Source organism: Bubalus bubalis, chromosome 7 (genome assembly GCF_019923935.1).
Source record: "Bubalus bubalis isolate 160015118507 breed Murrah chromosome 7, NDDB_SH_1, whole genome shotgun sequence".
In the NCBI taxonomy this organism is placed as follows: domain Eukaryota; kingdom Metazoa; phylum Chordata; class Mammalia; order Artiodactyla; family Bovidae; genus Bubalus; species Bubalus bubalis.
The window spans coordinates 111353399-111368968 of record NC_059163.1 but is presented as its reverse complement, the minus strand read 5'-3'; the positions used below and the strand labels follow the sequence as shown (position 1 = coordinate 111368968).

The following is a 15570-nucleotide window of genomic DNA, read 5'->3' as shown; positions in this document are numbered from 1 at the left end:
TGAGGAATCTGCTTGCCGACGCAGGAGATGTAAGAGATACCAGTTCAATCCCCCAGTTGGGAAGATTCCCTGGAGGAGAAAAATGGCAAACCACTGCAGTGTTCTTGCCTGGAGAATTCCATGAACAGAGGAGCCTGGTGGGCTGTAGTCTATGGGCTCAAAAGAGTTGGACATGACTAACCAACGGAGCACACAATATTCCATATTCATCCATTGATGCTGTTGCTGGACATGGGTTGTTTCCATTTTTTTTTTGGCTATTGTAAATAATACTGCAATGAATATTGTCATACACATATCTGTTTGAGTCTCTGTTTTCAATTCTTTTGTGTTATTTCACTTTTTAAATGATAAAACTAAGGCTCAGACCAATCAAAGTGGCCCAGGCTGGGAAATGGAACAGCCAGCCAGTCTGATGCCAAGGCTCCTCCCACCAAATCCCACTGCCTGAGCAGGTTCCATGTGTCTTTCACCTGTGTCTTACTTACTACTTGGTGTGTGTGTATTTTCCTGATCATTCTTTTTTTTTTTTTTTTCCTAGAAGGATACTAGTTCCACCAGTGTTTCCAGGAAAACCCTGCCAGAAATAAGCCGAATTAACCAGTCTCTGATAGAAAAATGGATGGCAGTGGCAAAAAGAAGTATAGAAGATGAAGTGGCTAAGAGGTGGCTCTATCTGATAAAGTAGAAACCACTTTTACTTGGTTCTGAAGCCTTGGTTCATTTTATCCTAGACATAAGAGAGAGGGGTTGGCTTTGTCATTAAATTATTTGCATTTTAATCTTGATTTAAACCATCTGTAGTTTGAAGAAGTCATTGACATATTCACTGATTCTTCACTTAACTGGGCTATATTGAAGATGTACAATGTGCCAGGTACTTTGATAGGTGAGGGAAATTCAGGAGTGAATCAAAAATGCTTTCTGTCTGTCCCACAAAGCCATCCCCAAGACTGACTCTTTTTATAGCTTCATAGTTTATTCTCTGGAGAAGGCAGTGGCACCCAACTCCAGTGCTCTTGCCTGGAGAATCCCAGGGACAGGGGAGCCTGGTGGGCTGCCGTCTATGGGGTTGCACAGAGTCATACACGACTGAAGCGACTTAGCAGCAGCAGCAGTTTATTCTCTGCAGCTCCACAAATTTCTGTTTTCAAAAGGGTGGATTTTATTTAAATCTAGATGACTTGATCAAATCAGCTATGAAGGATTTTTATGAGATCTAGCAGACCATGCACAAAATATAGCAAGAATTTGGAAAACTCTTAAGAGAGCAGTTATTATCGTTAATGATTCCACATCACCAGTTATATACTGAGTAAGATAAAAGGAACATACTAGTAGTATGTTGTGACTTAACCTTATTTTATTATTTTTTCAGTGAAATTAGAGTGATATTTTCATCTCCTGCTTGTCTGACTGCAAGTTTTTTAAAGAAGAGGTAATATTTATAATTACCTTTATTTAAAGAGACTTACCTTTATTTAAAACACTGGAGAATATTTTAAATGAAATATTTAGACTCAGTCATTTTAATTTGTGAATTTTGTTATCTATGAACCAAAAATCCAACATAGAAAACTCCATGGATTGTTACAGAATTCTTCTGTTTTATAAAGGAATTTCCCATTGGACTACTACAAATTGTAATCTCTAATTTACATTGTTCCGTCCTCTGCCCTGCCCTCCTGTGTTATCTGATTGGCAAGAATGGTGTTTTTTTTTTTCAGAATCTTTGTATCTAGGAGTGATCAATTCATTCTAACTTCGCTTATGTACTTAGAGGCCTGGGCTGCACGTTGAAGGTCTTATTGTGAGCCCAGTAAGGAAAACACATCCTATTTATTTTAACTACTAACAGTCTTATTACCACAGAGGAGAGTCCAAGTTCTCTGCTACTTGGTTTGACACTTTATCTTGGTAGTTTAAACATTTCCTTTGTTAAATGCTGAACACTGGGTCAACTGTTCCTTGCCCTCCCTGTTTGATCTCCAATAATATACCTGGGAATGACTGAAAGATAAAGTGAGGCAGGTTAAAAATTGTAAGAGTTTATTAGAGTGAACATCGATTTGAATCACACAGCACCAGTTTGGAACTGGTGGAGAGCTCCAGCGGCAAGAGCTCAGGGAAAGACATAGAGAAGGCGCAGAAAGAAAGGAAGCATTTGATTAGCTATAGCTTAAAGCCTAGTTGGCTTTTTTTGTTTGTTTTTTGATTGGTTGTCCTTAGGCTTTGATTTCATAACTTTGAGGAATTTACAGGCTTAGATTTTGGTTTGCTTTTGTAGGCCACCGTGGCCTGAGATCCACTGCAGTGTGATGGCCTCCTTGTATAATTAATTTAGCAATAACAAGGGAGTGGGGTGGGTAGCAGCATAAAGGGGCCCTTAGGCTGCCCTTGGGCTTACCTGGTGGCTCAGACAGTAAAAGGTCTGTCTGCAATGCGGGAGACCTGGGTTCGATCCCTGGATTGGGAAGATCCCCTAGAGAAAGAAATGGCAACCCACTCCAGTATTCTTCCCTGGAAAATTCCATGGATGGAGGAGCCTGGAAGGCTGTAGTCCTTGGAGTCGCAGAGTCGGACATGACTGAGCGACTAACATTAGGCTGCCATCTGTCTTCTCTGGAGGCTGATGCCTACAGGTCTGCTTGCAGCTGGTGGAAACTCCTCCCAGTCCTCCTTTGCTAGGTCACGTCCTGTCCCTCCCTTGTTGACTTGGCCTCAGGTTGGCTCACAGGTTCAGAAGATACCTGTATACAACTGCCACTAGGCGGTACTCTGTATTCACTTAATCCCTATTGCAGTTATTTCTCAGCTTTGCTTCTTAACCCAGCTGCATGCTCAGCCACTCCTCAGAGAGACTGGAGGAACTGCTGGATCCAGAGGCTTCACCTGGGAACCAGAGAAGCCCAGGGAAGCTGAATGTCATGGCTTCCTTCACCCCCTCTTCTAACCTCCACAGCTCATGAGGCAGTTATCATTTGAGAGTCCCACAGGGCATCCCTGTTTGACTCCACATATTTAGCCAAAGGCAGGAGATGAGAAATTATGACATTGCTTCTCTCTGCTCCCTTTCTCTCCCATTTGCCTTCCTCTTCTTTCCGTCTTTCTAGGCAGCAAAGGAGGGGATTCTACTATGCAACTCATTCTCTTTCTTCCCCACTGTAGCCTTAAGTTAGTTCTCACTACATAGAGGATAATCTTTTCTACACTAAGAATATTATCTTTCTAAAATTTCCATGTTCCCTTCCCAGGAGTGAGAAACCTTAAGGTTTGATCTTAAGATGCCAAAGTTTGCAAAGGAAGATTTATTTTAAAGGGGAATTTACAGTACTTTGTTTTAGTACTTGCATGAATGTTTTAGCCCTAGTATTACAATTGGTTGGTTAATCCAGTAAACTTGAAATATTTTTAAATAATATATTATAAAGACAAATTGTTATATAGAATGCAGGCTCCTCAAATATTATCAACACAACCCAGGGAAATGCCACACCTAAACAAAGCCTTTGTAGTATTTCTGAGGGGCATGGCCAGGTTTGGATTTTTAAAAATTAGCAATTTGGAATAAGGCAGATCTTTTCAATGTGGGAGAGGAGGGTTGGGGATTTGATTAGGACTGAGGAAAGGTACCACAATCCAGGACAGATGGAAACATCAAGGCAAGGATTTTGAGACAAGAGATGCAAAGAATTTTAGGGTATAAACTGTTGATTGTGTTCCATAGAGGAGTTAATGGGTCTTTTCAGGAAGTTCCTAAAGTGAACAGTCAAGCCATTGGGCTGGGCAGGAGAGTCTTGGAATAGTACAGTCATGCTAATGAAACAGTGGAATCCCAAAGTAATGTAAATATCGATGGAAAATAGGTGGGGTTAGGGAGTTTCAACTCCCAGTGTGCAGGCTGAGTGTAAGCGTAAATTATTTCATTTCTCAGACATAGCATGTAAACTTTTGCTATTGTTAACTGTCCAAACTTGAGATAATAAATTGTTACCTGTTTTCTTTTAGGAAAACATAAACTTAAAAAAAAAAAAAACTTTTGGTGCCAAGTAAATCGATGATTTCAAAAGAATGCAAACTTCAAGAAAATAGATTATATCTAATTTTGTAGGGAAAATAAAATTACACATAATGATATATGAAGTTAGAAATATTCTTTTAATCTGTTTATTTATTTTTGCATTTCCTGCATCCAAAGAGAACCTGGAGAAATTATTTCCATTGATGTGGACTTAGAAATGGCAAGAAATACCTTCAAGAAGTTAACAGAAAAAGAATGGATTTCTTCGATGGTAATAAACAATATTCACTTTAGAAATAGAGCAATAGAATTTCTTTACAGGAGCCAATTAACCAACAGTTAATTTTCTTAGGAGTTGAGTGAGATAGAAGTGTGATAAAGGAGGGACTAGTGTTTATTACAGTTACTATATTGTGTGTGTGTGTTCATTGCTCAGTTATGTCTGACTCTTTGAGACCCCATGGACTGTACCCACCAGGCTCCTCTGTCCATGGAATTCTCCAGGCATGAATACTAGAATGTGTTGCCATTTCCTTCTCCAGGGGACCTTTGCAATCCAGGGATCAAACCCAGGTCTTCCACATGGCAGGCAGATTCTTTACCATCTGAGCCACAAGGAGAAATACTACTGATTTAGGTGTTGGCATTTTATTTTCCAGGGCTTCCTGGGTGGCACTAGTGGTAAAGAATCCACCTGCCAATGCAGGAGACACACGAGATGCAGGTTCCATCCCTAGGGAGATCGGGGAGATTCCCCTGGAGGAGGAAATGGCAACCGACTCCAGTATTTTCTTCAGTTCAGTTCAGTCACTCAGTCATATCTGACTCCGCAATCCCATGGACTGCAGCACGCCAGGCCTCCCTGTCCATCATACTCCTGGAGTTTACTCAAACTTATGTCCATTGAGTCGGTGATGCCATCTAACTATCTCATCCTCTGTCGTCCCCTTCTCCTCCTGCCTTCAATCTTTGCCAGCATCAGGGGCTTTTCCAGTGAATCAGTTCTTTGCATCAGGTGGCCAAAGTATTGGAGTTTCAGCTTCAGCATCAGTCCTTCCAATGAATATTTAGGACTGATTTCCTTTAGGATTTAGGTTGGATCTCCTTGCAGTCCAAGGGACTCTCAAGAGTCTTCTCCAACACCACAATTCAAAAGCATCAGTTCTTCAGCGCTTAGCTTTGTTTATAGGCCAGCTCTCACACCCATACATGACAACTGGAAAAACCATAGCTTTGACTAGACACACCTTTGTTACTGAATGCTTAATTGTACAGTAGATACAGTATTTTTTTTTTTTCAGTATGAGAAAAACAATGTTTAAGAAGTATAACTTATGAAAAGAGCATTATGGAATTCATATGTTTGGGGACCTACCAAGTAACAATAGATGGATTGACAGAAAAGAAAAGTTCTACTCTTGTACAGAACAGCTAGGAATAAGGGTTTATACACTAATTTTAGGGAAAGGATAGAAAGGGCTTCTGTGAGAAAACAAATGAACTTTCCAGGGAAACAGAGGGGCTTTTAGGCGGATACATGGAACATAAGATAGTTTGCAGTAATGTTTGTTTATGCAATTTCTCATCCAAGCTCAAGTGCAGGGTCTTTTCCCTGGCAGTGTTACTCACTTGCCTGCCCAGTTAGGAGGAAATTTATGGCTGCTTCATTCTTGAAGTCTCTGCATTTAGTCAGATGAGGAAAGCTCTGAAAGCTTCTTTCCGTTCATTCTTCTATTAGCTGTATCTCTGATGTCTTCGGTTTAAAATCATCTTTATACTGTTGTGGGTCCCTACATTTTGAAGGGAAAGGGGGAGAGAGTTTCTTAATATGCAGTAGAAACTATTTTAATTTTCAAAGTGAAAAAGTAAGAGTAGTAAATGTGATCAAGTATATTTTTAACAAATTAAGTGCTGTGGGAGATTATTTGGTGTGCTATACCTAATATAAGTGTGAAGAAACATTAGTTTTGCAGAACACTCTATGAAAAGGGGCTCTTAGTGAAGCAACTTTGGGAACACTGCCTACTATTATGGTGTCATGATGCACACAAGTAAATCAAAGACTCTGTGATGTTATATGCCAAAAGAAATCGAGCTTTTTTGACCCTATTTTGATGTTATTTGACTTTGTACACCTTTCTCATGTATACCTAATAGCATTCAACAGAAGTCATGTTCTTCTGAACATATGAAAAAACAAATTGCAAGAACATTAATGTAATAATAACAATAATATACAGTACTTCACAGTTTATTTTATGTATCATCTTACTTAATCCTTATGTAAAGGCAGACATTCGTAGTTACAGAGTATCTAAGATCTGTTAGAATAAATAAACTATTGGTTCAGAAACTGGCTCCTGTGATCAGAGGACCAGGAAAGACTGAAGAGGCAGCCACTCCAGATTGGAAGGTGGCAGGTTTAATAAGCCAGGGAACTTACAAGGTTTGTCTTGGGTGACATCAAGATGAGTAGGTCTCTACACCCAAACCCTGGAATCTTCAAGTTCATACAGAGGCATTAACTGCTGGGTTCAGTCACATATACCATCCAGATGGTCTCAGAATACCTTACTCTCTGAAGGCAGGGTCCTTGGAACACACCAACTGTGGGAACAGTGGGCAGAGCATACATTCCAAACACGTGGGAGTGGGTGAGGAGGCTTTGATTGCCCAGGTCCAGTTCAAGGGGCAACATCGTCTTGATTACCTCTTCCAAACATAAGCTCCTCCAAACAGCTTTGAAATCTCAATGGCTTATTCACACAGTAAAGATTTTTTTCCCACACCAAAGTCCAAAGAGGGTTGAGGTAGGAGGCACCTGTAGGGAAGGAAAAAAATATTATTTTTTCTCTCCTTATCTTAGCTTCATTGGCTGGGACCTTGCAAATTACACTAAGAAAAGACAGACAAACAAGAGAAAAGCAAGTTTATTAACATGTGCATCCTGCATATAGATGGAAATACTCAGTGATGAGTAACTTTAAGGAGTGGTTAGAATTGGGGCTTCTCTAGCAATCCTGATAGCTCAGTTGGTAAAGAATTCGCCGGCAATGCAGGAGACCCTGGTTCGATTCCTGGGTTGGGAAGATCCACTGGAGAAGGGAAAGGCTACCCATTCCAGTATTCTGGGGCTTTCCTTGTGGCTCAGCTGGTAAAGAATCCACCTGCAATGCGGGAGACCTGGGTTCAATCCCTGGAGAAGGGAAAGGCTAGTCACTCCAGTATTCTGGCCTGGAGAATTCCATGGACTGTATAGTGTCCATGGAATTAGTGTCCATGGAAGCCCTGTGTCACAAAGAGTCACACAGGGCTTCCCTGGTGGCTCAGAGGTTAAAGCATCTGCCTGCTTGTGGGAAACCTGGGTTCGATCCCTGGGTCAGGAAGATCCCCTGGAGAAGGAAATGGCAACCCACTCCAGTATTCTTGCCTGGAGAATCCCATGGGTGGAGGAGCCTGGTGGGCTACACAGTCCCCAGGGTCGCAAAGAGCCGGACACGACTGGGCGACTTCACTTTCACTTCATGATAGCAACTTAGCAAATGAAGAACAATAATTTTGTAGAGAAGTGAAAAGACAAAGGAAAAGGACTTTGAGCTTCTTAGATGGCAAATGGTGGGAAGGCAGATATATGAAGAAAGTAATGGTAGATAAGGGCTAGGTAGTAAGGTTTGCTGTGTGGCAGGCCAGCTCAGCTCTGCTAGTGAGACTGTTATGCCCTTCCTGATACGGGAAGTTGTGGACAGGAGGACACCTTGATGAGGGGAATTATGTTCTGTTTTCAGGAAGATGGGGGAGGCCAGAGAGCTCATTCTGTGTCTACTTTTTCTCACTTGCCTTCAGCTTAAAATAATTGTCATGTCAGAGTGGCATATTTGGGCATGGCAGATTCTGTTACCCTCCCCCCCTCCGCCCAAGCTCATTCAGGGGTGACTCAGGCTCCTTCTCTGTGGCATTCTAGGCCCCAGGGCCATAGAATTCTCCGGTAGCTCTTTCATGTTGATTGGCAGATGAGGAAAAAGGGTGTGAAAGTTCACAGAGAAGCTTTAGGGGTCAAGCCTGCAAGTATCATATATCACCTTCCCTCACATTCCATTAGCTGGAACCTGGTCACATGGCTCCACCTAACTGCAGGGAGGCCGGGCAATGCCATCTTCCTGTGAGCCCTGAAGGAAGATGAAATAGGATTGGTGAGGTGAACATGTGCCATTTTTCTCTGCTACGGTATATTTTAGGTCAGATAGATTTAGGTATGGATCCCTTCTAATTGAGCAACCTTCACGATTTGTCCAGTAGGTCCAGGCATGTGATTTCACTTTTATTTCTTTCATTGACTCCAACATAAAATAGGGAAGATGGTTCTCACATACTACTTTAGGGGGATTTGGGATATTAAGGAGTGATGGAGTTTGAATAGTAGGTTTTAGGAAAACTAAATTATTATTCCATTAGGAATATAGTAGATATGAAACCTCTCTTCTTATATCTTGTTTCTTATGATACTGTATCTAATATGTCCTGGGCCTTTCCCTGATTGTTTTTCAACCACAGATAACCACATGTCTCAAGGATAATCTGCTTGGGGCTCTTCCATGTCGTTCTTCACACCAAGAAGCTTTATCAGTCTTCCTTCTGCTCCCAGAGTGTCCTGTCATGCTTGATTCCAGGAACTGTATAACTCTGGTGGTTCCATTTGCAGAGACTATTCGTAAAATGACCAATCAATCTTCAAAAGTCCTGAGTAAGCTTGATTACTTTTATGTCACTTTATCTGTATTCTCAATAGAATACTGTCTGAAATAGAATTTGTAACAAATTTTAGATAGATTTGAAAACACTATACAAATGTTTGAGTATGTGATATGTGTATTATTGAAAAGATTAACCTAAAGCTATTGTGAAATTCAAGTTTGTGTGCCCGACACACATTGAGGGCAAACAAACAGAAGCATTGGCGTTTGGGGCAGAGATAGGTCTATTTCAAGTGCCAAGCAAGGAGAATGGGCAATTTGTGCTCAAAAGACCTAAACCCCCTGATGGGTTTCAGGAAAGAGTTTTTAAAGAAAAATTTTCATGGAGGGCTGCTGAGTGTGTCTTTCTTCTGATTGGTTGGTGGTGAGGTAACAGGGTGGTGCTCTAGGAATCTCAGTCTTCAGCCTTCTGGCTGTAAACAGTCTGGGGTTCAAGTGCTTGTGCTCAGCCTGAAGTTACCATCCTCCACCTGAGTGAGAGTCTTAGTTCCTGTAGAACTCAGAGATATATGTCAAACTGTCTTATATATCCTTTGAGGAGGAACCAGGACCCTGCCCCATCCCTCCACTATTGTTTCTTGACTGCTTTCCCTTTGTTTCTGCATTCCCTCACTTTCCTAATGAGTAACAGTTTGAATCTGCCCTTTGAAACTCAGGGAAGGTCTAGGAGGCTGAAGCCTTTTCCCTGCAAACAAGAAGCAGGGAAGATGCAGGAAGGAGACACAAGAAGGCCCTTGTACTAAGGAGGACCACACAGGATCCTGCTTGATTTCAAAACTATTTTAATGGGCTTCATTGGTGGCTCAGTGAATCCTCCTGCAATACAGGAGACACAGGAGATGAAGGAAACACTAGAGACATGGGTTCAAATCCTGAGTCGGGAAGATCCCCTGGAGAAGGAAATGGCAACCCATTGCAGTACTCTTGCCTGGAAAATCCTATGGACAGAGGAGCCTGGTGGGCTACAGTCCACGGGGTCTCAAAGAGTCAGACACGATTGAGTAGATAATCACTACTCTTATTATTACAAAACATGTGTAATTCCTAGACTTGGTCATGGACTCGACCTCAGAATTTCACAACCATAGAGAATTCAGTCAAGATAAAACCATACTTTAAAATTTTTTGTTTATGGTGTTTTAAAACTTTAGGTATTTTGATCAGACATGAGAGGAACAATGTTTATCTTTGTGTTCTTGTTTTTTATTTTATTCAGTGCTTTGAGATGTCCTTGTATGACTTTGAGCTAATGTTCAAAGTCCAAAGCTTAAAAGATACAAAGATGATATATACAGTGAAATAGCCATCTAATTTCCCTCCCACAAAGCAGTTACAAAGTAGAGTTTCTTACATAACGTTTGAAAGATACTCTATAAAAACATATAGAAATGTATTCTTTTTTTTCAAATGGTAGCATACATACTTCAGCAACTTGCTTTTTTCCACAAATCACGATATTGTGGAAATCATTATATTACCTGACTTATATGAATGCTTTGTTCCAATTTAATGGCTGAATAGTATTCTATTCATGTACATGAATAATTGTTTCTAAATTTTTGCTCTTATAATAGTTCTAACATACATTTCTTTGTATATATATATATATAGACCCAATAATTTTGCTTTCTGGAAATTTCCATGCTTATAATTATATTATAATTATACATATTTAATATATATTATATAATAATACAATATATATTTATATGAATATATATATATATATTTACACAAGCAGGGAAATTTTCAGAAAGCAAAATTACTGGATCACATTGTATGTGCATTTTAAATCTTGAGAAATTTTGCCAAATGGCCCTCCACAGATGTCAGGGCCACCATATTGCCCAGCTTAAGGGGTCACCATTCACATTATCACCCTTGGAATTGGGCAATATGGCAGCTCTGACAGAAGATGTACCATTTATACTTAATCAATTAATATGAAAGCATCAGCCCACACATTTCTCCACAGTGTAAACCAAACTTTGGTCTATACCACTCTGAAAAGAAGAATCTATTTCTTGTTCTTTTCTGGCCCTGCCACATGGCTTGCTTGTGGAACCCATGTCCCATGCAGTGGGAGGCTGAAGTCCTAACTACTGGACTTCCAGGGAATTTTTAAGAATATCTTAATTTAAATTGTCTCATTATAAGTGAAGTTGTGCTTTTTTCCCTATATTCAGCTATATTTGTATATCATACTCTACAAACCATCAGTTCTCTCCTCTTACCTATTTTTCCATTTGTTGTTAGTATCTTTCTTTTCTATTTGAAGTTTTTTAAACTACTAAGGCAGTTTTTTTAAAAAAATTATTTATTTATTTATTAAGTTTTGGCTGCGCTGAGTCTTCGTTGCTGTGTGCAGGCTTTCCTAGTGGAGGCAAGCGGGGGCTGCTCTTCGTTGCAATGCAAGGACTTCTCGGTGTGGCGGCTTCTTGATGTGGAGTATGGGCTCTAGGCATGAGGGTTTCAGTAGTTGTATCTCTCGGGCTCAGTTGTTCCTTGGCATTTGGGATCTTCCTGGACCAAAGATCGAATCTGTATCCCCTGCATTGGCAGGTGGATTCTTAACTACTGGGCCACCAGGGAAGTCCCAACAATTAATTCTTTATCCATAAGATGAGGTGCAATTTTTTTCCTTTAGGTTACTGAAATTTTTTACTTTTTGCCATTTTTGCCATGCGTAATTATTTTTAAACACTTTTATGCAGCCTACTGTATTAACATTTTCTTTTATGGTTTCTGATCTTTCCTCAAAAAGTTTACCTCATGATAAAATTTAAAGATTTCCCATGTTCCTATTAGAATATTCATTGTTTTATTCTTTTAATTAATTTTTATTGGAATATAGTTGATTTACAATGTTGTATTAGTTTCTGTTGTATAGCAAAGTGAATCAGTTATAATATATAAAAATCCACTCTTTTTTAGATTCCTTTCCCATATAAGCCATTACTGAGTATTAAGTAGAGTTCCCTGTGCTATACAGTAGGTTCATCAATCCAATCTCCCAATATATCCGTCCCCCCATTGTTTAATTTTTAATGTTCAAATCTTTGAACTATATGGAGTTTATCTTGATTACATTTCATTTTTTTGGATCAGTTTCCAGTTGTCACACATTTATTAAGTGATCTGTTTCATTCCCTGATAATACACAATCCCTCTTTCATCATATACCAATGTCTCGTATGTATTTGATTCCATTTGTGAAGTCTGCTACATTGTCTGCCTTTCATGCATCTGGGTCATACTATTTTAATTACATTAACTTGAAAATACATTTTAACATTTGACTTGTTTGTTTTCTGAGAATTTTCTTCTAAAGGTACAGAAATTCAGTTTGTAACTCAGAGATACTAAAATATTGTTACTGAACTAATTTAAAAATATATCCATCTATCATAGGTGATCATAAAGTCTGAAAACAAAGATAATTTTTTTTCAGATTAAAATTGTCCTTGATCACATTTTGTGTCTTTGTGTGTATATGTGTGTGTGTGCATATGTATTCTGTGTTTTCACCTGTGTATATTTTCAGACCTTATAAATACCCTGTGGAATTTTCAGTTTGAAAATCATGAAATCAATCAAGTAATCAAGCATAAATATGAATAATCAACACATTTTTTTCAGAAACCTGAATTTGAGCTTTTAATTCCAAAGATACTTAATCAGGGAGCAAAAATTTTTTCCACATCTGTGAGTAATAAATATTGTCCAGGATGTTATCCTTCAAAAAGGTTATCCCATGATTTATGGGTTATGCCATCAGAACTGGAAAATATGATCTATTTCTTACATTAAAGAGCTAAGAAAACTGAGAGAATTTTTTTGGAGGTGGATATTTATCATGGCTGATTTTACACCTCTCAGAGCAGTGTTGGACATCTTTGCAAGAATCTTCTCTCAACTCACTTGTCCAGATGCTGAAAACTGCCATCATTTCTCAAATGATTTGCTGGACTGAAACTGTTCAGAGTAACCACAATGTTAAAACTCTTCTGGAAGTGATGAAAGACGTGTATAAGGTAAGGCTTCATGTATACACCATTTTACTAAATCAAGTTCCCTTAGTTCTTAGCCAGTTGAAGTCTTATTTTATTTTCCACAGCAAGAATGAAAATATTTGATTCAGACCTTAAATATTTAGAATTTTGTTTGTTTTGCTAACTGGATAGACTCTGGTGGAATATATTACATAGTACATATAACATGTATATAGTGTATATATAATATATTACAGGCACAAATACTCAGATATGACAATGATTCAGCATTTTCATTAGTGTATATAACATAATCCAGAAGTAACCTAAGATTAGGCGGCTACTAATAAATCCAATAATTATTGGAGGACAGGAAGGAATCAGAGCATTTTAAATAGAAGAGCAGAATTAAATTGATATTGTTCAATTGAAAAATAATTAGCTAAAATAGATGCTTTTATAAATATAAATTGCTCAATTGGTAACCAAAACAAAAAGAAAGTGAAAGTGAGGTCACTCAGTCCTGTCTGAATCTTTGCGACCCCATGGACTATAGCCTACCAGGTTCCTCTGTCCATGGGATTTTCCAGGCAAGAGTACTGTTTCATCACAAAATATCAGTCTCAATAGGAGAGAGTATTGTGTGCAAAAAGTTAGTGCTTTTCAGAAGTAATAATGCACTCATATTTCTAAAGTAGTGTATTTCCTCCATCTTTATTAAGATATAACTGAAATAGAACATTGTGTAAGTTTAAGGTGTACAGTGTGTTAATTTGATTTGTTGTTGTTCAGTCACTAAGTCTGTTGCCTACTATCCTCTGTTGCCCACATCTCATTTTGCCTTCAGTATTCACCAGCATCAGTGTCGTTTCACGTGAGTCGGTTCTACGCATCAGATGGCCAAAGTATTGGAGCTTCAGCTTCAGCGTCAGTCCTTCCAGTGAACATTCAGGGTTGATTTCCTTTAGGAGTGACTGGTTTGATCTTCTCACTGTTCAAGGAACTCTCAAGAGTCTTCTCCAGCACCACGTTATGAAAGCAGTAATTCTTTGGCGCTCAGTCTTCTTTATGGTCCAACTCTCACATCTGTATACGATTACTGGAAAAACCATAGTTTTGACTATATGGACCTTTGTCGGCAAAGCGGTATCTCTGTTTTTTAATATTCTCTCTAGGTTTGTCATAACTTTCCTTCCACTGAGCAGGAGTCTTTTAATTTCATGGCTACAGTCACTATCCTCAGTGACTTTGGAGCCCAAAGAAATAAAATCTGTTACTACTTCCACTTTTTCTCTTTCTAGACACATATATATTACAAAACACTTATAGTTACTGTTTATTTAGTGTGGTAAGAACACTTAAGATCTACTGTCTTAGCAACTTTCTACTATATAGTACAATATTGTTAACTATGATCGCCATGCTGTGCATTAAATCCCCAGAACTTATTTATCTTATAACTGCAAGTTTGTACCGTTTGAGCAACATCTCTCCTTTTCTCCCACCCCCAATTCTATAAACCACCACTCCACTCTGTTTCTGAGTTTAGCTTTTTTTAGATCTCATGTGTAAGTGATATCTTACTGTATTTGCCTTTCTCTGAAGTATTTTGCTTAGCATAATGTCCTCACCATCCATCCATGTTGTTGCAAATGGCAGGATTTCCTTGTTTCTCATGGCTGAATAAAATTCCATTGCGTATATATGTATGTACCAGTGTATATGTGTACACATATATACACACCATATCTTCTTTATCCATTCATCTGTCCATGGACGCTTAGGTTGTTTATTTATCTTGGCTATTCTAAATAATGCTAAAATGAACATGGGGCTGTAGGTATCTCTTTGAGCAGGTGATTTCATTTCCTTTGGCTCTATACCCAAAGGTGGGATTGCTGGATCATGTGGTAGTTCTATTTTTAATTTTGTGAGGAAGCCTTCATACTGTTTTCCATAGTGCCCACACCAATTGACATTCCCACTAATGGTGCACGGAAGTTCCTTTTTCTCCACATCCTCACCAACACTTCTCTCTTGTATTTTTGATGATAGCCATTCTAATAGCCATAAGGTAATATTGCACTATGGTTTTGATTTGCATTTCCCTAATGATTAATGATGTTGAGCATATTTTCATGTACTTGTTGGGCATCTGTAAGTCTTCTTTGAAAAAAGTCTGTTCGGTTCGTCTGCCCATTTTTTAAAATTAGATATTTTGATTATTACTGTGGATGGTGACTGTAGGCATGCAATGAAAAGACGCTTATTCTTTGGAAGAAAAACTTTGACACACCTAAGTAGCGTATTAAAAAGCAGAGACATTACTTTGCTGACAAAGGTCCATACAGTCAAAGCTGTGGTTTTTCCAGTAGTCATGTACAGATGTGAGAGTTGGACCATAAAGAAGGCTGAGTGCCAAAGAATTGATGCTTTCGAACTGTGGTGTTGGGGAAGACTCTTGAGAGTCCCTTGGACAGCAAGAAGATCAAACCAACAATCCTAAAGGAAATCAACCCTGAATATTCACTGGAGGACTGATGCTAAAGCTGAAGCTCCAATACTTTGGCCGCCCAATGCAAAGAGCTGACTCATTTGAAAAGACCCTGATGCTGGGAAAGATTGAAGGCAGGAGGAGAAGGGGACGATAGAGGATGAGATGGTTGGATGGCATCACCGAATCAATGGACATGAGTTTGGGTAAACTCCGGGAGTTGGTGATGGGCAGGGAGGCCTGGCGTGCTGCGGTCCATGGGGTCGCAAAGAGTCGGACAACAGTCGCAAAGACAACTGAGCGACTGAACTG

At 39.2% G+C, this 15570-nt stretch overlaps 2 protein-coding genes across 10 annotated transcripts in view; one reads left to right on the top strand and one right to left on the bottom strand.

The window, feature by feature from the left end:
* HERC6 (HECT and RLD domain containing E3 ubiquitin protein ligase family member 6) overlaps positions 1 to 15570 on the top strand; it is a 55068-nt gene that overhangs the window by 18954 nt on the left and 20544 nt on the right. For 3 of the 6 annotated variants that reach the window (XM_044946350.2, XM_025290428.3, XR_003110717.3), the window contains 5 exons: positions 542 to 684; positions 1379 to 1438; positions 4199 to 4292; positions 8573 to 8762; positions 12652 to 12806. In XM_044946350.2, coding sequence (XP_044802285.2) covers positions 542 to 684; positions 1379 to 1438; positions 4199 to 4292; positions 8573 to 8762; positions 12652 to 12806 — 642 coding nt within the window. The remainder of the gene's footprint in view (positions 1 to 541; positions 685 to 1378; positions 1439 to 4198; positions 4293 to 8572; positions 8763 to 12651; positions 12807 to 15570) is intronic. The other 3 variants (XM_006043251.4, XM_025290429.3, XM_006043250.4) reach the window with 3 other exon arrangements.
* The window catches only part of PYURF (PIGY upstream open reading frame), a 90993-nt gene continuing 80581 nt past the window's right edge, over positions 5159 to 15570 (bottom strand). The window contains exons 2-4 of one of the 4 annotated variants that reach the window (XR_006552547.2): positions 8101 to 8187; positions 6465 to 6842; positions 5159 to 5811 (exon numbers count right to left, since the gene is read on the bottom strand). Coding sequence is in view for 1 of the 4 variants with exons in the window: in XM_045166335.1 (XP_045022270.1) it covers positions 5756 to 5811; positions 6732 to 6842; positions 8111 to 8187 (244 nt within the window). In the remaining 3 variants the exon portion in view is untranslated. The remainder of the gene's footprint in view (positions 5812 to 6464; positions 6843 to 8100; positions 8188 to 15570) is intronic. The other 3 variants (XR_006552549.2, XR_006641292.1, XM_045166335.1) reach the window with 3 other exon arrangements.